This window comes from Salminus brasiliensis, chromosome 8 (assembly GCF_030463535.1).
Source record: "Salminus brasiliensis chromosome 8, fSalBra1.hap2, whole genome shotgun sequence".
Classification (NCBI taxonomy): domain Eukaryota; kingdom Metazoa; phylum Chordata; class Actinopteri; order Characiformes; family Bryconidae; genus Salminus; species Salminus brasiliensis.
In genome coordinates this window covers 38,388,461-38,411,135 of record NC_132885.1, presented here as the reverse complement: position 1 = coordinate 38,411,135, position 22,675 = coordinate 38,388,461, and the positions used below count along the sequence as shown (strand labels likewise).

The 22,675-nt window shown below is 42.6% G+C and overlaps 1 protein-coding gene across 1 annotated transcript in view; it reads right to left on the bottom strand.

The window, feature by feature from the left end:
* rab3gap1 (RAB3 GTPase activating protein subunit 1) overlaps positions 1–22,675 on the bottom strand; it is an 82,043-nt gene that overhangs the window by 47,068 nt on the left and 12,300 nt on the right. Inside the window, exons 7-14 of the mRNA XM_072686542.1 lie at positions 20,455–20,620; positions 18,272–18,371; positions 15,660–15,741; positions 15,042–15,110; positions 12,701–12,774; positions 6,600–6,692; positions 5,776–5,945; positions 861–971 (exon numbers count right to left, since the gene is read on the bottom strand). Of these exons, the coding sequence (XP_072542643.1) occupies positions 861–971; positions 5,776–5,945; positions 6,600–6,692; positions 12,701–12,774; positions 15,042–15,110; positions 15,660–15,741; positions 18,272–18,371; positions 20,455–20,620 (865 nt within the window). The remainder of the gene's footprint in view (positions 1–860; positions 972–5,775; positions 5,946–6,599; positions 6,693–12,700; positions 12,775–15,041; positions 15,111–15,659; positions 15,742–18,271; positions 18,372–20,454; positions 20,621–22,675) is intronic.

Here is a 22,675-nt window from a genome sequence, read left to right as displayed (position 1 = left end):
AGACAGCTGCACCACTTGCTAGCCCGTTTTATTAATTTTCTAATGTCAATCTAAAGTCAAACAAATCAATAAGTATTTTCATTGGGACGTTAACTGTGTTTTGAATGTGTCCTCAGGCTTGCTCAGAAACTTGCTTGCAGCGCATCCAACAATAAAGACAGCTCATTATCAACAGGCGCCTGCACTGGCTAGCACTGAGCTGAGTGATGGGGGAAAGGGAGGGCCAAGGTGATGTCAGTTATGTCTTCTGGGACTCATTGGTGACCAAATTAGCAAATTATCTCCCAATTATGGGCCCAACGCTTAGACAGCTGCACCACTTGGGAGCTAGTTTTGTTGATTTTCTAAATGAAAATAAATGAAAAGGTCTGTTTTATTTGCTAATCTTTGATTTTCTACTTATTTGCTGAATTTATTTTAATAAAAACATAAACATTAAAAGGTGTCATAACAGCATTTGTTGTACAATCCACATTTTATGTTTAATTTTTTAATATATTAAATTTAGCAAATGAACAGAAAATTTTACATACGCAGAAGCATTCTGTCCATAGAGGACTTGCTTACTTATTTCCACTTTTATAATACAACAAAACCTGCCATTCGACCAGAAGTGACCAAACAGAAACTGGTGCACACCGATCAGCCATAACATTAAAACCACCTGTTTGCTGGGTCAGCGGTTATTCTTCCTTGAAGCAATTCTGGTAGGTACGGACCACTGCATTCCAGGAACACCACCTCACAAGACCCAGATGCTCTGAACCAGACCTTTACCCATACCTGCCAGTGGGTTTATTGTTAGGCTTGATCAGTGTATAGGTTCTTGCTAGCGTGTGAGGTTAAAGGGCAGGACTTACATAATCCTCTGTATCTTTGTCCTGGTCATTCTTTCCTCCTCCTGGGTTGGACTGGGCTGCTTTGGCTTCGCTTGAGTCGGACTTATCCAGAGCTGCATCTGGAAAGAGATACTACACACACACACACACACACACACACACACACACACACACACACACAGTCAGCAAGTGTATCGTCTTTACTCGAGCACCACTGAAATTTCTTTCAAGCACATTCCAAATTAACGCAAGAGCGTTTACAGGACGTAAACCAGCAGAACACACACAGTCAGAATTTTCTCCAGGACTCGTTTCTGTGACTTTGTGACAATTCTAATCCTCTACTCTCGCAAACAGGGGCGCAATTAGTTTCGCCCAACTAATCAACTCCTAATTGGTCCCTGGCATAAAAGAAAAAAACAAAAAAAAAACAAAAAAACAAAAACGACTCATTAGCAAAACTTACATTCTTTTTCTCACACCTCCAATCCCCCGAGTGCACTAGTCCTTGTCTCGCTGACTTTGCCTGTAAACGACGCTATGTAAATGTACAAACACCCAACACCAAACGCGCCAATGTTTTATTCATCGATGACTCACTGCCGAGCCTCTGGGCCAATGAGAACCGAGTCGGTGGCCAATGAATAAAACATCAGGCTCTTTAGGCTAATTACACAGAAATATGCCGTGTCAGCTGCGAGAAGCGGCATCATAGTTCTGTCTCTGCTAAAATCCCACTCTTGGCTTGTTTGCTTACCAAAAAAAAAAAAAAAAAAAAAAAGTATACGAGATACAGCGGCCAATGTAATGCAGCGAACATGACAAAAAAAAACACGCCTTACTGCTCTGCTGCAGTCGTCATCGTGATTGCAATGAAGCAACGACAACAAGCTGATGCATTTTCTTTACAAGCAAACTCTGCTTCTGAGGATCCCAGGTGGCGCAACTGTCTAAGCGCAGGCCCCGATTATCACAGGAGTTGTCTGTTTTAGGCTACACCCTCCAACAAACATTATTTTCAAATAGTGAGGTATATCTTATTAGCATTATCCTTCCCATCCCCACACCCAAGCACAAGATTTAGCAATGGACAAGAGGTGCATCCATGTGCAGTGCTGGAGAGCCAGTCGCAGTTCTATAAAGGAAGCCTATAAAGGCCTAAAAGGACTTTGGGAGTATTAATTGTTTCCCTGTAAAAAAAGAGAATCTCAGGCGTTGTTACCACCTGTTGTGAATAAACAAAAATACAGATGAGCTCATTTTTAATAAATGCTCTTAAGATTTACGACAGATTGATTAAGAGGAAGAGCGCTGCCTACTGTGTCTGAACCTTTTTAGCCAAGCATATGCCCCCCCCCCCCCCCCTCTCAATTTCTTAATTTTTCTAAGGTTTCATGCAAGTTGGTAAACACTGATTTATAACTGGATAATTCGAACATCAGTTTGATTTTTAAAAATGTAATTGTTAATTAATAATTTAATAAGCACAGCGTGTCTTCTTGAAATATGTATATTAATTTGATCTATTTACAAGCATACTGTTTTATATGTTTTATATATCCTTTATGTATTCGCGGCACTTTTTCATTTAAAGTGGAACAAAATAAACTCGATAAAGAAGCTAAAAACTTGTTCGCTTAATGCAAACGAGCTAACGTACAGTTTGTGTTTCGTCAAATTTCTCTTTTTTCTCCCAGTTTGGTACTGTCAGTTAATCCACCCATGGCTTTACATGTATTACAGGAGACAAGTGTTAAGTCGAAAGGTGGTACGATGGTACGAACAAGCGGGTTTATTAAAATAAATAAATAAATAAATAAATAAAAAATAATAATAAATGGTAGGTGAAATGGATATGCATTTTGCCAACCATTTGTGATTGGATCACCGTAGAAGATGTGTGTACTGCCCATACTGCTTAGGTCTCCAGAAGCTGGACTGAAGGCCTTTCATATCAGATTAAACACCAACAACACTAGAACGTGAGGAATCCCACTTCGATTTTGTGTGTAGGATCAAGTTCAGGAAAAAGAGAAGCTTGCTCCAGACTGTCTACATAGGTTACTGACAAGGACCCTTGTTAAGGCTGTATCGAACCATTTTTCTTAAATAAAGAAAACGGTCCCAAGATCCCAAGTTCTGAAGAACATTTAAGCATTTATATGGTTCTCTGAGCTGCCATGGGTCTATGTTAACCCTTTACGAACACTTGAAGAACCCTTTAAAAGGTGTAGCAGAAGGACTATTAGCTCCCTAGAAGGTTTTTCACAGAACCTTTACATTATGTGGAGGTTCTTTAAATGTCCTTTAAAAGATCGTTCTCAGCTTCTATAGGGAATCTAAAATGGTCTACTAGAGTGTCGTACAGAGGACCCTTTTTGGCCATTAAAGTGTATATATATTTTATTCACCGTAAAAAATATCTTGGCAAGTAAAATCAAATAAAATATAGTTTATACTGAATATCCAATTTTGAGATTCAACATTACTATAGAATTGTTATTAAACTTGTTTATTTTATTATTTCTCTTCTTAAAAAAAAAAAAACAAAAAAAAAAACAACACAGCTTGTTTTTCTGATCTCACAAGAACCAGCTCATTTACATATCTCCGCCTATTCAGCCTACCACAGTTCAATCCCACCTTTTCTCAGGAGTGTTTCAGCTCTGACTGATTTTTGAAAGAGGCCCAATGAAGAAAAGCCAATCAGAATCAGCACCTATTTATCTTATATCGGTCTTAAAGGTACAGTATCATGGGACATGGCAGCCAGGATTCTTCCCTAAAGGCTCAAATATAGGTCTTGAGCTTCAGCAAACAATGCAGAACAGCTTCTAAATCAGTGTAATCTAGAACAGCCACATACACCAGCATTCCCCACCAGTACTGGCTGGGTAAAGGCAAGCATTTGCCACATCTGAGACCAGATGTGGAGCTAGACACCACTTCCACAACCACTTCTTTTCGAACTTCCTGCTCCTTTTCAGAGGTGTTTAGGCAGCTAAACAAAAAGCTTGGAGAAGAACGGCCACTAAAGGCCACTTCTGTTGGGTCAGCTAACTGGTGCCCACACTAGCTAGCATCATGCTCATTGATGGGGGGGAGGAAAGTTATATTCTCTGGGACTCGGTTGCAGCTATGGCATCACCAGGGATCTAACGTGATATCCCAACGATAGAACCAATGCTTAGAGGCCTAAAAGCCAAGCATGCCTTGGCTGATCGATTACATTTGGGTTAAGGAGGAAAGCCAGTGAATTAAATTCGTTGCCAAACTATTTGTTTTATCAGATCCTTCCTTTGCGTTTGCATGAGCAGAATCTGGAGGTACTACTCGTTCACGCGAGAAGACGCGACGATAATTAGCATTCTTGATGTTTAGCCAGAAAGAAAGGTCATTTGGACGCAGCAGAAAAAGCTGAGGAAAATGGTCAATGAATTCTTGGTGTAATAGCATGTGTCAATGTGCCATCTGTATCATTGCTGGATGCAGGATACTTGAGGGGGAGATGCATGGAGCTCCCTGAAAGGTGAAGTGATTGAGGGCTCCTGAATTAAACCAGATTCCAAAAACCAAATTCCACCCAAGCTAGTTTTAATATTGAGGGTCCCCAGACATACTTTCAATATTAAAACTGGGTTGGAAAAGCCTAATCTACTGCCCATTCTCACTGTGCTAGACAATTCTAATACACTGCGGATAAGATTACCGTAGATATCACTTTAATGAAAGAAAAGCATTGAGCAGCATCAGTTTTTTGAAGAAGCAAGAGCAGACCATCCATTGTGTAGGTGATGTCTATGACAGAGTGTTCAGTAAAAATGTTATGGCAATTCCCAACCAAACTATGAATAATCACATTTTAATAAAATTATTATTATTATTTATTTTTTATTTGTTTACACTGCACATAAAAAGTGTAACAATAAATGGACCCGAATTCCTTGGGGTTAGACGCTGCTACATTAAAGGTGCGGTATGCGATTCTGGAGAGCGACTGTTGATATTTGAACTCCATAAAAAAAAGCTCCGCCCCCCACATTCATGCATGTTGTCCTACAACTCCTGCTGCTGCTGCTTAGCAAACCAGTAATAGAAGGTATGCACGTGATGTCACAGGTGGTAAAAGTCACTGCAGCCACGCCCACTGACTGGCAGCGTTAGTGTTCACTGTAAATACTGCTAAAACACAAAAATGGGAAAGAGCTGTTGTGCGACTGACGGACTGCTGAAAGCTCCAGAGAATAGAAACGAATGAATTTGATGCAGAAATGGAGAAACGACTGGAATCCAGGCACTGAAACGTGTGGGAGCTCACCGAGTGGTGAAGGCACGCTCTGAAAACAGAGGGGAAGAAAACCAAGCCCACTGGAGTTGCGAATTTAGCGACATGCTAAGTTTGATTAAAAGGGATAGTAAAGTAAAGTTAGCAAACCTGGATGAACCTGGTCTACTAAGCGTGCCTGATAACAGTGGAAAACACTCCTAAGACATAGGAAGTCAACAGTGACTAGCATCGGTTGGTGGGGTCTTGCAGACAGTGGCCATCATCCCACTGGTCTGTCCTTTCAATGAGCTGTTATGCTTCTTGCAGTACGGACATTATGGTGGGATGGGTCGACTCAAGGGCTCGTCGTGCCTCCAAGCAGGATCTGGAATCTGTGCATACGAGTCGTTTCCGATGCTGTGTGTTCTGGGCGTGGCCAACAGCAGATTGCAGGCCTATGAGGTAAAAACTGAGCTGTGTCTTGGGAGGACTGCTCCTTTGGCCTGCTGTCCATCTACCATGGCTGCAGATTCCTGCCTGTCTGTTTTGGAGCCATCCGAATTACTATTCCTATAATCAATCAATTCCTTACCACCTTAGTGTTGTTAGAGAGTGTGTGTGTGTGTGTGTGTGTGTGTTTTCGTGTTTGTGTGTGTTCTCAGCCCTCACCAGAAGGATAGAGTTGAGCACATCATTGTTAAGAGGGGACTGGTCTAGGCGGCGGTGCCTGCGGATGCGTTTGCGGGCACTGTGCACCATGTTGGAGACGGAGAGTTTGGGGATGGGCACGGCCGTGGGCTCGGTCAGCTTGGACAGCGCTTGCGTGATGTCGTTGTTTTCTGCAATATATTATTAAAAATCATTAAGGCTTCTTCATGTTAATTCTAAAAGAATTAAGAACAATTAATACAACTGTTGATTAACCAGGATGAGGCTTAATAAAATTCTTTATTACCAAATATAAAATAAAAAAAACACAAACCGTGGGCTGCCATAAACTTCTCAATTCTTAACTTTAAAGGACAATACAGGTAAGTTCCCTCTGTATCTATGCATAATTCAATCGTTACGATGTAAAACAAGGTCATAGAGAGTGGCTGGGAGTCCGTGGTGGTGAATTGAACCAGATGTTTGATGCAAATAATGCCTCGATAAGCTCCATCAGAAGTTAATACAACATTAAATGGTCATTAATACACTGATTTCTAAAACGCTGGTTTATGATATATTCAAAAATACATATTTTTTAAATATCCATTCAGGACGGAAGGATATGTGTAAGAAGTTAAAAGACAAAGAAGTCCCCAAAAGAAAGCCCCCTCGTTCTCATCACCACCAGCAAGTAGAATGACCCATTTTACACCAAACCACTCGTACTCACTTTGTTTACATCTCAACCACTGCAATTAATTCATTCTGGATTTTAAAGAAATCCCCTCTTTAATATGCCCTGAAATGCAACACAGAAACCCAGTCTGGATCCAAAAACTCACCTTTGTTTTCCTCCTCCCCTGAATTCCTCCCCAGAATCTCCTCTGTGGACTCCTTCCGACTGCACAGTTTGAAGAACTCCATCAGGAAGTCACCTGAAGTTCAAAAGGTTGTCAATCAAGAGTCCTGGCTAAATCCCAGTGACATTAAACCAGGCTATTCAGCTTCATGACATTTGGTCACTGGCACACACTCACTCCGGCATATGCAATACCCCGCCCCCTCAATCAGCCCACTATAACAACACCAAATACTACAACAAGCTCAGAAACAAGGAGGTAGGTACTAAATGTAATTACATGAGTACATTGTTAATTACATTTACATTCAATTAGTCTGTTGAACCACAAGATTTGAGTCTAAAAATTTGGTAAACATTCTTTTAACAGACCTCTGAATCTGTACGTCATGGTCATTCCCAGTCTGGGGACTCCAGGTGTGAAAATTACTGGGTTTATTCAAAAATCGCAATCTGGAAAATTTGTTCCAAACCTAATGTGTTTTGTTGTGAGTATGTTTAGACCTAAATGCCTCTGCATCTATAAAAGTGGAGTCGTAATTAGCTAATCGACATATGAGTAGTCAAAAGTCAAAAGCCAAAGTCCTTATAGGCGAGTCTGTTCACAAGAAGGGCCGACTTTGCAACGTGGCCGGGCAGCTATTTCCAGTCACACAAGACCAGTGAGGCCAGACTCACAAAAGCTTTCCTAAAAAAACTTAAACATTAACAGGTAAACAGGTAAGCATTAAAAGGTAAACAGTTCATAAAATGTTCTTAAATGCAATTCTCCAAATATTTCTCAAAAATTCTTCTTTATAATCAGTTAAATTCAAGCAAAACCCGGAAACTGAATCAAACTAATCATTCAAACATTTACAGTAAACAAAGAGCTAGAAGTGAATTTTCCTCAAATAGAAACGAAAAGTACTTTAAGAACAAATTTCATTTTTAATTGTATTAAATTAAACATTAAGGGCCCTATTTTAGCGATCCTTAGCCAAGCCATCAACTTTGCAGCAAACAGCTTGATTTAGGGGGCGTGTCGGTGTGTCTTTGCTATCATAATGGCGGGAAAAGTTCACCTTACGTGGCTCGAAATGCGCAAAAGTCATGTACTGAGTCTCTTAATAATTCATGGGTGTGTTTATTTTGGGGCGTAACATGCAGTAATAAACCAATCAGCGTGTCTCTCGACGCTCCCTTTAAGAGCCAGGTGCGGTCAGACTGACCTTGGCGGGTTGCTATTTCAGTGGTGTAAAGCGTGGGGGGGTGTACGAGCGTCGGGCTGCACGCACCTGTGTTGACAATTCACTGCCGAGACAGCGACGAACGAACGTCTGACTGCTGACGAACGTCTGTCTAGACTGTTTTCAGTCAGTGGAGCTCCTCCTGTGTTTTCTGTTGCTGAGATACACAGCAATACGACAGAAACTGACCTGAACACCCCTCAATTCGAGACCACTGCACCCTTCAGCGTAGATATATTCACAAGCAGCGTTGCTGTTTAAACGACGCAAGCGGAAGGTGTGGAAATAGACTGTTGGCGGGGTAGGACCCTCTAAGACAAGTGTGAGGTGAATTCTAATGTTGTCACAATGCATAAACTACCACCACCTCCTCCTATGACCACCACCTGTTACAGGTGATTCGTGAGTAGGCGTGACCAAACCTACAGGATGACGATGGAGGCCTTCATGATAAAGGGACACACACCGCCAATTACACCACTGCATTAGCACTGATGTCTTCTAATGCCGTCTTCTCAGTAATCAACATAATACCCCACTGATAGGGAAGGCCACTGATGCCAGAGGTGGACGACGACTCCAGTGAGTGTCAGTTAACCTCTATAATGAACACCCCCCCCCCCCCCTTCCCCAATACAGTCCAAGCCACGACATCTTGCTAACGTCGTCCGGTACCAAGGGTGGTTATTCCCACTATTAGGTAGGTAGGTGGTCATAATGTTCTGATATGACTGTGTAGAGTGAATATTCTGATAATGTCCTCAGAGCGCTTTCATAACGAGACATATTAAACACACCGACTAGATTTCAGCTAATTTTCCCAGTCACGGCAACTTAGGAAGACGAATGTGAGGAACTGAGCGGTTTTGGAAAGCTTGCACAAACTTTTTTACGGTTGGCAGTGCTGACCTTTCCCGTGTCTCATAATTTACTCTTCTTTTTTCTAGAAGGCTCACAGAGTCGGATCCAAAGCAAGCACTTTATGAGAGTTTCTCTTTCCTGCAGCTTTCTTGATCAGACCACAGTTCCTCGCTATTCTTTCTCCCCAAAGTGCTTTATCTGCTTGCGGACAGTCTGGGCTGTGTAAAGCTGAAGCCGGCTGAACTTCCACAGAGAAATCCAATCCGTTTTTCCACTGGGAGGAATCGCACAGTACAAAGGATGGGGTTAGGGGCTGGCCTCAGAAAGCTCCTAAAATATCCCTGTTACAATATCTGCAGTATTATGTTGACGACTGAGAAGACTTTTGGTATTAGGAGACATCTAATGCAGTGGTGTAATTGGCGGTGAAGGCCTCCATCGCCGTCCTTTTGGTTTGGCCACGCCTTCTCATGAATCACCTGTAACAGGTAGAGGTCATAGGAGAAAACTGTAGCAATTTTATCATGAAGATTGTGGAGCGTTATGAGCCTGTAATACAGGGTAAATGATGTGGTTACGGACGATTGTGCCCAAAAATCCTCCTTTTGAGACCCCACATCTCCTAAAATTAGCATCAGTCAAAAGCACTGCAGTAGAGTTGTGCCCTGCTGGCTCCATATCGCCTTAATGTGCTTGGTCCCCGTGGATTGCCACTTACTAGCATGTACCGAGGTGGTTGCGCCAGTGTTGCTAAGTGGTTGCTATGGAGCTGTTTGGTGGTTGCTATGGAGTTGTTTAGTGGTTTCTATAGTGTCGCTATGGTAGTTGCTATGGTACTGATAGGTGGCTGCTATAGAGTTGCTAAGCAGAAGCTGTGGTATCTTCAAGTGGTTCCTAAGTGGTTGCTCTGGTATCCTCAGTGGTTTCCATGCTGTTGCAAAGTGGTAGAACAGTGGTTGCTGTGATATCTTAGGTGGCTGCTATGGTGTCACTTATTGGTTGCTAGGTGGTTGTTATGGAGTTGCTTAGTGATTGCTAAGGTTCTGCTAGGTGGTTGCATGGAGTTGTTTAGTGGTTGCTTGGTGGTTGCTATAGTGTTGCTAGGTAGTCGCTATGGTACTGATAGGTGGCTGCTATAGAGTTGCTAAGCAGATGCTATGGTATCTCCAGGTGATTCCTAAGTGGTTGTTATGGAGTTCATTAGTGGTTGCTAGTGTTGCTAGGTGATTGCTATGGCATCCTAGGTGGTTGCTGTGATATCTTAGGTGGCTGCTATGGTGTCTCTTATTGGTTGCTAGGTGGTTGTTATGGAGTTGATTAGTGGTTGCTAAGGTGCTGCTAGGTGGTTGCTATGGAGTTGTTTAGTGGTAGTTGCTGGGTAGTTGCTATGCTACTGATAGGTGGCTGCTATAGAGTTGCTAAGCAGATGCTATGGTATCTCCAGGTGGTTCCTAAGTGGTTGCTCTGGTATCCTCGGCGGTTTCCATGCTGTTGCAAAGTGGTAGAACAGTGGTTGCTGTGATATCTTAGGTGGCTACTATGGTGTCACTTATTGGTTATTATTGCTAGGTGGTTGTTATGGAGTTGATTAGTGGTTGCTAGTGTTGCTAGGTGACTGCTATGGCATCCTAGGTGTTTGCTATGGTATAGTGATAGGCGGCTGCTAAAGTTGCCAAGCAGTTGCTGTGGTCTTTCCAAATGGTTGCTATAGTATTCCAGACAGTTGCTACAGTGTTGCTAAGTTGTTTCTGCAGTATCCTAGAAGGTAGCTATGCTGTTGCAAAGTGGTTGCAAACTGTCTGCCGTGATATTTCAAGCAGTAGCTATCAGTGGCTGCTGGGGCATCCTATGTGGCTGCTATGGTGTAGCTAAGTGGCTGCTATGGTATCTCCAGGTGGTTACTATTGGAACCCAGGTGGTTGCAAAGGCTAAGTGGATGCTGTTGTATCCCAGATGGTTGCTATGGTGTCTCGGGTGGCTGTTAAGAGTGTGAAGAAGTGGTTGCTGTGCTACCCCACGTGGTTGGTTGGGTGTTACTGGTGCATTTGTGTTACAGTGACATTAGAATGGTGTGCACTTCATTCATTTCTATGGAGGGAAAAGAAAAACACGGAAACCGTACGTCTGATCAAAACGCTGTTTACAACCGCAGGACGAGATAGCGGGCAAACGGAGAAGAGAAATAATAGAAACGGGATAATGGTTTAATAGCTGCAGTTACACAGGATCAGGCAGCGGTGATGCTTCACAGCAGTGGAAGATCATGATCAGTAACGGTTCTAAAATTGACGTACGGATGTAAAGAGGAGATAAATGACGGGTAATCCACGTATTCCTCCAACCTCTCGCCCTGGCTGCGCTAAATCCTGCCAGGCACAGGTGTGCCATTTCTATTGTCTTTATTGCATCGCCCACAGGCTTGATTGTGACTACTAATTCCTGGCACGGCCCGGCTGCGCGAGTCGCTCTGGTGATGTGCCATTGTGCTTAGCGCAGCTGCTTAAAAGCGATGCGACGAGTTACACTGCTGGCTGAGGAGACACTAATTAATCACCACACCCTCCTCTTTCTATTCAGCCTCATCCAACTCGGTCTGTGCTGAACACACACTCCAGTAGCAGCCCTTGGGTGCGATACTTATTCAAATATCCCAATACGTGATAATATATATATATATAATTAAATTCCTGAGAATGTAAACATGGCTACCGATACGATCAGAGACCCTTCTACGTGCATTTTAGTGGATGTATGTTAGCCATAAAAGCTAGCAATTAGAGATTATCCCGATCCAATCCAGTGATTCGGGATCAGGGGCTGATCCAGGCATTTTTAATGGATCAGATTTCAGCTTTTAAGGTTCTAGCTGTTCAACGACAAAGCTATTTTACTCCATTTTCTCCATTTGGAAAGATCTAACGTTCCTCCCTTCCCGTCTTTACTCCTGAATTCCTCCTGGTTGGAAACCAGAATATGGTGGAAATGCTCTGTTCTACCAGGGAGAAAACCAGGCTCCTTTCTCTGATACTAAACCGGCTCTGAACGGCACACCGAGAACCAAGGAGGAGACTAACGCTAATGGTAATTTGACTGAGGAGTAGAGGATCTGGGAGCTGAATGGTCAGGTAGGTCAGTCAGACTGGACTGTAAGATATGAAACTCAGAGTTTAAAAAGTAGATCATATTAGAATTTAGTCTGATTTTAGAAACTGCTACTAAATACAGTGAGTTTACTGCTGTTTATTGGTGTGGTTTAGCATGTCTTACCTCAGATGTGGGGCTGTATCAGTTACAGAAACACAAAAATCGGATTGGATCAGCATGGACAGACTTGGATCGGATTGGGGGTAAAAAAAAAACCTTGATCGGGACGTCCCTATGTTTATATTAAAGGTGGTCTGGAACGAAACATGGGACATTCGAATAATCAAAGTGACAAACCGTGAACCTTAAACACTGTTGTTCCTCCTTCAGAAGAAAATTCAGCAGAGCCAAAACAGAGCTGGGAAAACAGGCAAATTCCAAAATCCCAAAACTGTTACATCACAGTCCTGACTCGTTATATTTGCAGCACTAATATTTACATAAAACCCCAAAAAAAGAGCTAAAGCCAGGAATGCAAACGGGGATGATAGCTTTTGCCATCTATTCTGTCCATCGTCTGCTCCCTGAGATAGACCGGTGTTCGACTCCAAACCCAGGGGGGCAAGGCTAAAAGCTAACAGGTTACATCCTCTTAATCTTTTACCGCTACACTACTATTTCTGTAACGCTGGTTCATGCCTATTGCAACGCTGATGCTGTGTCACTGCCTTTTCTGTCTCTAAGCCACTTTCAACAAAGGCTCCGCCTCTTTATTGATCACAGCAATTGTCTTCTAATCCGCTCCATGGAGTTTGACTATATGTGATCAGTGTGTTTACACCGAACTGCTTTCTCTCTTCTTTTGGTTCTCGGAGTGTGAGAGAAGATCTAGGCTGTATGTTGTTCTTACCAAGTAAGCACTGGGGGTTGTCTGCTTTCCGCACTCGAACGGACCAATGAGGAGCCTGGAGCGGGTCCAGATCCCTGAAAAGGCAGAAAGTGGACACTGACAGTCTTAGCACAGTACACTGGCATGGACTAGTACAGCTAGTAGTGGTTAGGGTTAGTGGTTAAGATTAGGGTTAGGATTTAGGGTTGATTTAGGGTTAAGGTTAGGATTAGGGTTAGGATTTAGGAATGATTTTATGGTTAAGGTTAAAAATAGGATTTAGGGTTAAGGTTAGGATTAGGGTTAGGATTTAGGTTGATTTAAGGTTTAGATTAAGATTAGGGTTAGGATTTAGGGATGATTTTATGGTTAAGGTTAAGAATAGGATTTAGGGTTAAGGTTAGGATTAGGGTAGGATTTAGGGTTGATTCAAGGTTAAGATTAGGATTTAGAATGTTCAATGTTCAGTAGAAAAATGCATAATAAACATGTCTAATCAAAAGTGTAGACATAAGTTTTATTGTAGAAATTCTTACAACAGTCTCAAATGAGAAATTTCAGTTTAGACTAGATTTACGTTTATTTTACTTGCTAAGACTGCATTCATTCACGCATTGTGTGATATGGGGAGACCAAACTAGTGGGTAGAAGCAAAGACTAATTTTCAAGAATTCCAAGTATTTTCCAAACTTTTGCTGCCATCCACAGAAGTGGACTAATCCAGATATTGATTTGGAAACATGGGTGCTGGAAACGCTCGCTGCTGAAGTCCTGGCATACTCATCTCACGTGCAGCAAAATCCCAATTCCAATAAACACTAGTTTGGGAACTACTGACGTACGACATGTAGAACAGAGATTCTCGGATTTCTCGGATAAGGATCACGATACTGGACCACATCACAAACTTAGCCCACGAGCCTTGATCTAATCTTTGTAAAAAGCCAGTTTAGGCTAACGAAAATGACACTTTTGCTGTTCCAAACCTGACTAGCGCGCCCCCTAGGGGTTATAAAAAAATTACTTTCTACTGTGTCTGTAGCTCCACCTTAATTTATGATTAAATAGAGGTGATTTTTCCCACCTCTAGGCCATGGGTGGTGGGTTCTCACTTAGCCCCGCCTCCAAATGCTTGTTATTGATACCCTAAAGTGCAGATATTGAGCGTGGACATACTCTATACTCCATGCTGGGGATTTCTTGGGCATCTTAAAGGCTGTATGGAGAGCAGTGAAGTTTGTCGTCCTCTGAATTTATGACGCTGTAATTTAACAGTGACTAACTGCTCTGTCTAAAGGCTAAAATTTTATTCAGCCTACAATTTGTGTAGCTTTAATAATAAATAAATAAACAAACAAACAAACAAACAAACATTAACAAACACCCAAGTGTTCTAATTATCCACCTCCACCTGTTTCAACTTAGCCTATAGGTTTATTCATTACTCACATTTCTTTAATAAAAGGGCACCAAATCCTCCAGAAATCCTCAGCGAAAAATAGCCAAGGCAATCAGGCAGACGAGCGCTAATGCTGCCCAGCCTGCGTTAAAAAAAAAGAAAAAAAAAAAAAAAGCCCGGCACCAGCGAGAAAAAGCCCTGAATAGCCCGACAGCTTTCGAGTGCCGTTGACGCGTAAGCCTCAAAACAGCCCGAGTGATTCGGGTGCCACAGTGCCTTGAAGAGGCTCGAGAGGATGTTTAACGAGAACAGTCCTATTGTTTGCTCGAGCACCCTTCATTATTCTTTTCCCTCCTTATCTACAGGTGTGAGTATTTGTTCCTCTACTTCACAAAAAAAAAAGTGCTTCACAAGTGAGAGCTCTATCATCCCATCCTGGTGGTGCGCAGAATGCAAATGGAGGGAGGGACTTGAAGGAACAACACAAACAGTGTTAATGCGATGCAATGGCTCACTGAGCAGCATTTCATCACTAAACTAAAAAGCGTAAAATTATTCGGCGTGAATTAATTTCGGCTTCGGCGCCGTTCGGGCGCCCGCGCCGAGGCGCTCGCGGTGTTCCGAGCCCCCCTCCGGCCCCTCCAACCCGCTTCCCCTCCCTCTAAAGCCATTTGGAGCTGTGAAAAATTATTATGGGTAACAGGTTCTTCGAGAGGTGACAAAAAAAAATTAATTTGGCACCGACATCATCGGGGTGTTTTGATTTTTATGCACCTGATGCATATTCATGCACCACACACCCTGCTCCTCATTACCTCATACTTCTGTTTCCTACACCCCGATTCTACACCAACCCATGTCGCCCCCATCATCTCCAGCGTTTTCAACTTCACGAAGCCCATCGCTTCGGAGTTCATTTTCGTAAGCAGTTGAAAACACCACCACGCAGCAGCAGGTACTCACGAGTAAACATCATTGTCCACAACGATGCCCTCAGTCAGGTGGGGCCAGGTTGTTGCCAGGTGCAGCTCGCTGAGGGAGGAGAGTACAACAGCTTTGGTTATTTAGGTGCAAAAGTGGGTTTCATAACAAACGCACTGCATGTCGACAGCTCACGGACACGGATTTCTTAGAAATTTTGGGCCAAATACTGCTTGGTTTGGCCCAAAGTCATGCAATCTGCAATTATGAGGACAAGCCAGGAACTTTACCAACCAACTCTGCCAAGGAGAGTGGTCAAATACCCTATCGGATTTCACATACCAAAGACATCACCTGCCTTTAAAGTGTTTGCTGATTCTGGATATTTTCGATCGATTTTTGATCGGATATTTATGAGGCTGCGTAAAACCATAACAATAAATCAGCTGATATTCAACATAAATAAAAGGACTTGGATCGGACCAGAGGGTTAAAAATACAGCATCTCCACAACCAGTGTTCTCCACAAAGCTAGTTGTCCCAAAACTGATGGGCTGTGTAACTCTAAACTGCTAAAACATATATATATTTCAAGCTATTGCAGCTCAGTCGTTTCTGAAAATCAATATATTAATATGTCTCCAAGTAAGGCCCACGCACCTTATTGGATCCTCGCAAGCGCCGAATGGAAGTTTGCCGAACTCTACGCCTCCCACTTCTCCGGCAAGAAGGGCGTCAAAGTCTGCAATAAGAAGACAACATGTCTGAAAGTGTAATTTTAGACTTTATTATGGCAGGCTATGGCCTCACCACCCCACACCCCCTTTCCTCCCCATCCTCAGCATTAAACCATTAAGATATAAATGGAAGAATATCATCAGGCTGAACAAACATTTTCTAGTGCAGCTTAATACAGAGGTAAACATCCGTGCTGTGATGAATCCACTGAGTAAACATAATCTTAAGGTGTCCCTATCCGTGCGGCAGGCTGATATGACTCCATGGCAACAATGAAAGCTTCTGAAGTGCATCAAATAAAATTACAGCCTTCGTGTCTGCAAGAGCACACCTGGTAAAAAAAAAAAAATAAATAAAAAATAAAAAAAAAGAGAGAGAAAAAGCATGGCCTAGCAGATATAGGTTTCGCGTCTCAGCTCCGACATGTGTAGGTAGGTCCAGCCGAATGAACGGTAACGATAACTTGAAGGACATTGAAAGGTCTAATATTTTTAATGAATATATACAGTATTTATATATATATATGATCCAAACAGTCACCCTCAGCTAAGAGGAAACTATTTCAGATGGTCAGGAACAATGAAGGAACCAACAACGTGACCTTGACCACTGCTGCCGGAACCCCAGGGTCACTGTCTACAATCAATAGAGAAAGAACGCCACCTTCAAGCTTCACTAACGGTCCTGATCCACTGACCACACAGACACAGAAAAGCCCTCTAGAGGAACGGTTTACGGTCAGGTAAGACAAATATGGCATCCAACCCTAAGAACACTGTACGAACTGTTCAGCATGGTGGTGGTAGCATCATGCTCTGGGGTCGTCTTGCTGCCAGTGGAACTGGTACATTGTACAAAGTGGCTGGAACAATGAAGAAGGGGAAGAAGGACTACCTCAGAATTCTTCAAAAGAAACTGACCAGGTCAAGTGGTGCTGAGGACAAATGCCTGGTTATGGCAGGGACATGGCCAACGTGGTCACCACGCTACCATCACGGCACTGCGGTGACCGTCGCAGCTCTAGTGGGATCCACAACTTATATATGGTTCACAGTCACTGTTGCGAGAATGGCTGAACTGAGCACTGCCTGGACCAGAAGACCAGGAGAGTGCAGGGTTTTGTTTTTTTTTAATCAGACCCCTGATTGGAGATTTTATAACACCCAAGCTCAAATTCAGGCTAACTGGGACTCCTCCTCAAATGCTGATCATGAGAGTTTGCTGTTATCCGAAAATTCAATCCTTTTGGGATGATTTGGGACGACCATCATGGGTATTTTGCTACAACCCCTGAAGGTCTACGTAGGAACAATGGCTACCTAACGAACGTATTTTAGGCTGCTTGTAAGGAAGCTATTACCAAGTGTTGGCTCTGAAGAAACCCTCCTACTGTGGATCTGGAAGAAATGGGACTGCTGTACCCAAGAACATGGGTCCACATGGGTGGTCTGAGACTTTACATTTTTTGATTAGTCAATCTTCCCATACAAGCATAGACTGATGCTGATTTTTAGGTTGAAATGATGTACCAGTCGGCCTTGACGACACACCCGACGACATACTGTAAATCACCTTGGCCTTTCACGTGTTATGCAGCCAAAGCGTGCACAATAAGGCTTTTATTAAGATGAGCAGGAATCCGAGGTGCAGGAACTGAGAACAAGATGAGAAGGAAAAGCAGTAATATTTGACGTTGACGTAATGCAAGTACTTACTCACAGAAAATCTAAAAAGCTCTTAGGCCTCCTACCTGCGAGCACATGCGCCTTCCACAGTGCCACTCCAGGCCTCAAGGATCTCTCCGCTGTTCTAAAAGCAAGCCTAAGAGCTCGGCACTTAGCATCGCCCAAGGCAGGGTCAACCGTAAAGCGCTGAGCGACCAAGAGCCAGAGACATGAGTGTGGTGTACGAGCAGGCGTTCTCTTAAACCTTCCTTGAGGCCACTGGCTAATGCTCCAAATGCCTCCTTCGTGGGTTCACGCCTACTATGAGCAGCCATGCTCTGAAGTTAGGTAATCGATGGGCAGCTGGGGAGAGCTTTTAGTCTTTATGGTTCTATATACTGTAGCTTTCAGAGATTCTTACATCAACCATCACAATGTATTTTGCATTCAGGACAAGAGAGGGCCAAAGTTCTCCTGATATTTTTAGAGTTATGGTTTGCTTAAATCTAATTAATACAGAATCCTGCACAACTAAACATCAAACATCAGGTGTTTGAGTATTCAGTGAGTCCACACTCTGCCTTTGTTACAGCTTCTACTGTTCTCAGGAGACTCGTAGACGTTTCTCAGAAGTTCCTGTTCAAGGCAGCCAAATATAATTAATGATGTTGAGGTCTGGAACTTTGGGTGGCCAGTCTATTGTTGAAGGCGGTACTGGTGGTACTAGCATTTGTATTACACTTCTGTAAGCTACCAATGTTGATAAATCATTGTAAACTATAAAAATTTATTACAAAATGCTAATATTTTAACAATAATAAGAAAAACAGAAGCTAAACTGCTAAAATATCAATCCTTAATATATCCTACCAGGAGGCTGCTGAGGCCAAGAGTACTGCTGCCAGTCTTGGAGGATGTAGGTGAAGCGGATGGCGATGTTGATGGGTGGCAGCGGAGTCAGTGGGCAGCCCTGCAGATTCCAAACGTAGAAGAAGATCGGAGAGGGAGGAAGCAGAGGAAAACACAAAAGGGTGGAGAAAGCTTAAGAAGTAACATGGAAAACCATGCCTAGATTTAGCTGAATTAGCACTACCTAGTTCTAGGCCTGGAGCCAAATGCACCAGCTGTACATCAGATCAAACGTAGGCCATTTATAATAATAATAAATAGTGTGCTCAAGCCAAAATAGTTAGAAACTTAGAGCTTAGTAGTTCCAAAATATTTACGTACATATTTAAATATTTACCCCCTCAGCGGGTGGACACTGACATTGAATAAACACCCATAGAAATCACACAAACGTGAACCAGGTGTGCATAGGTTCAAACAAAAGCTAGTTACAATATGAGTTTACACTAACTACTTTTTACCTAGAGCTTGGTAGTTAATAAATATTTGGACCCCTCCAGCCCCAAGCAGGTGGAGGTGTTGAATAAACTCTCGGAAATCACTCAACATTGCACCAGTTGTACATGGGATCAAACAAAGTTATGATACTGGGGTTTGCATTAACTACTTTTTACTTGGAGCTGTTTACTTGTGAAATACTTACACCCCTTCTTTCCAAGCAGGTGGATGTGTTGAATACCCATAGAAATCACAAAAAGTTGCACCAGATGTACATCGGTTCTTAAACACAAGGGCTTACTTTTTATCTGGAGCTTAAAACATACTAAATATTTATATTCCCTCCCACTAAGCTGGTAGACGTATAAATAAACATCGATTGAAAAAAATCACACAATGTTGCACCAGTTGTACATAGGTTCAAACAAGACCTAGTTATAACACAAGAGTTTCCACTAACTACTTTTTACATAAGCTTGGTACTTGTGAAATACTTATTTCCCCTTTCCATCCAAAGAATTGATACAAAGTTGCACCAGTTGTATATAGGTTCAAAAAAGGCTAGTCAAAACAGTGCTTACATGAGCTACTTTTTAAGACGTGCTTGGTAGCTCATAAATACTTACACACTTACACACACACACACACACACACACACACACACACACACACACCCCAAGCAGAAGGAAGTGTTGAAGGAATTCACAGAAATCACAAAGTTGCACCAGGTGTACATAGGTTCAAACAAAGGCTAGTTAGAAGAGTTAAGTAAATACAGACTTACGCATTACTACACCACACTGAGTTCGTTTTTCCTTAGAGCTGGGAAGTTACTCAATATTTCCACACGAGGTCATGTGAATAATGCTGTTCCGTAACTATTCACTTTCACTCGCTGTTAGCAACATTAGCATTATTGACTGTACTATTGATTTAAGACTACATGAATTAACATGACTACTGTCTAGTTAAAATTTCAGCTCTAATCTCGAAGCTACATCCACAGCACAGTTCAGTGCCCTCATTTCCATGGCAACATGTTTACTGATTGGTTCTTTAATGAACTTCGGTCTTCGGTCACAGGGTTCTGTTTTAGGGTTTGTGAAACTGTTGATAGAGCTGAAGAACCGAAGTGTGGGCCTACGCACAAGTTTCAAGAGGTAATTTATTCGTTTCTAGCTAAGATGAGGCCTAAGGTGTCGGTGGGCGGTGCAACTGAATTTAATACAACAATAGCTGGGAACTAATTAGCGTACCTAAAGACGTAGTAAGTTTACGCACAATCCGAAGTCTAGTGGCCCTTATTTGCACTTTCTGTGCAAAGTAGCAAGTACAGCAGTATTTGCCCCCTCTTTATTTAATAGATTTCTGCATATTTGTCACATTAAATGATTTCAAAACCTGTACAAATGTAATAATATTCATATATAATATTATAATAATACCCTAATTATCAACTGATGAAGTAACAAAGTCAGGCAAATACAGTTTCCACGCCAGGCCAGCTGGTTTTAGGTAACTTCCGTCCTTCAATTAAACTGTAATCTGCGTTTACTCAAGTTAGTGTGGCCTTATATAAAAATGTAATTTATATAAGGTAATTATTTGAATTATTATTATTTTATTTTATAATTGTAATTTGAAAAGTTTAAGCAATCTGAAACACGTGTAAAATCCTATGCAGCATTTGTTGTGGTATTACTCACTATCTTGGCCTTAAAGATGTCCAGAAGGCCAGAGAGGTGGTTGTACTGGCTGGGCACCTTGCGAAGATGCACCATCTCGAAGTCGGTGCGGACCCCCGGGCCCTGGCACTCCCCCGCATACATCTTCCTCCACTTCTGCTGGATATGGACGAACAGTGGCACCTGGCTATAGACAAACACAGACACAAGGACAAAAGGTGTAAGATCGCTGCACGTCAATAAGACAGTATTAAAGAGTACGGAAAGGCAGTCGGTCAGTCAAAGCAGGGTTGCTGCTTCAGTTCTGATGTGAGGGAAGCGTCCAATCTCAATTAGCATAAAACAGGGCTGCAAGAAACGACGGCTCTGAGAGTCTAATAATCTGTTGATTACTGAACTGAATAATCGATTATTCGGATTATGAATCGCTCAGTTACCAAATAACTCATGTAGCTATCAGCTTTTACACTTTGAGCACGAGGCTGTTTTATGCAGCTATATGTAGTGCAGCAAGACCATGCAAGAACTACAAGCCTGTAGCAAGCTGTGATACTCGAGTACTGGCCACAAAGGGTACCCAAACTTTTGCTTCAAGCCCTTTTCCTGTTCCTGTCTCTTTGATTTGCTTGTTTACCAGCTTTCGTTTTACTGTTTCACTTAAGTGTTGCTGTATTTTACTGAAACAGCATTTCTGCTGCTTTTAGAAGAATCCGGCGGCAGGGCGTTGCTTATTAATATGCATGAGCTCATTACCATGTCAATTTCAATTGGCTGTGTTACTGTGAACACACGTGAAAGTACTGCAGTGGTAAAGGCGGCCACATTGAGAACCACCGCTGGGAGCGTTATATGCATACATACATTTTTATATACGTATATATAAGCGCACATTAAATTGACAAAAGTATTTGGACACCTGCTCATTTACTGTTTCTTCCAAAATTAAGGGTATTAAATTAAGAGTTTATCCTGCTATTGTTGGAGTAACTGTCTCTACTGTCCAGGGAAGAAAGAAGGCTTTCTACTAGATTTTGGAGGAGCATTGCTGTGAGGATTTGATTGCATTCAACGACAAGAGCATTAGTGAGGTCAGGATGTTGGATGATCACCAACCTACACAACCTCATTCCCAATACACCAATCATCCCGATAGCATTGGAGTGATGGATGGTGCTCCATCCAAAGAAAACACAGTTCTTCCACTGCTCCACAGCTCAATGCTGGGGGCTTTATAGCCCTCTAGCCCACACATGGCATTAGGCATGGTATGTATATCTGCTCCAGAGAGTCCTACTGTACTGGCAGTACTTCTCTACTGGAATACTTCTCTTTGTCTGGAATCGGTGCAACCTGAGGTGGTTGAATACAGTCATTAGAAGGGGTGTCCACAAACATTTGGAGAAAGATCACATGCAAGCTTCATTCTGGTTCTCAGGATCTTCTTTCTTGACATTGGTACCTGAAGCATCCAGCTCCTTCAGCAGTTAGTTTGCTGTTGTCTTTGGTCGTTCAAACCAAAATTCGGTGTCCTGAGACTTGATCTGCGTATATATCTGTACCTTCAGGTATTTGGGAGGTCTTGGCTGGGTTGCTTGAATTTTCCCATTGTATCAAGTAGGAAAAAGCCACTGGTTGCATAGGCTGGCCCTTAAATGCAGCCCTGTGCAGTTATTAACTCGGGCGTAATAATGCGGGCGTTGGCCAATCAGACGCTTCTAAAAGCCCTTCCGAAACTTTCGAACTTCCGAACTCAGACTGTTCAAAGAGGTCATTTGTAGCAGCTATAGCCAGGAAAGTTCGACATACTGTCATCACATTTTCTCACCATCCATTAAACTATGGGAACCTTACATCAGGAAACGCCCACAGGCGATGGGCGAGCAGCGATTTGGGCGTCTAGAGGCGAAAAGTCGCTTCCGCTGTGATTTGGGCATCTAGAGTCTCTACATATAGATCGGGGGAATGAGCAGTACGCTCTGAGACTCAGAAAAACTGAGTTTAGATACAGACTCTTCTTTCATAAGTTTTTCCAGTGAAATCAGATGTTCGGACCATCAGCAGTACCAATCCCATGTGGTTAGCAGGCAGTGACCGCTCCTGAGGCATGCATTTCCAGTTCTGGGTACTATTACCCTCTTCCAGGCAGCAATTTAACAGCACTTCTCCGAAACGCATTTATTCACACGTTCGACCGCACAGTGCGGCGGCACCTACTGAACTGTACCCAGCAGGTCCAGTTACC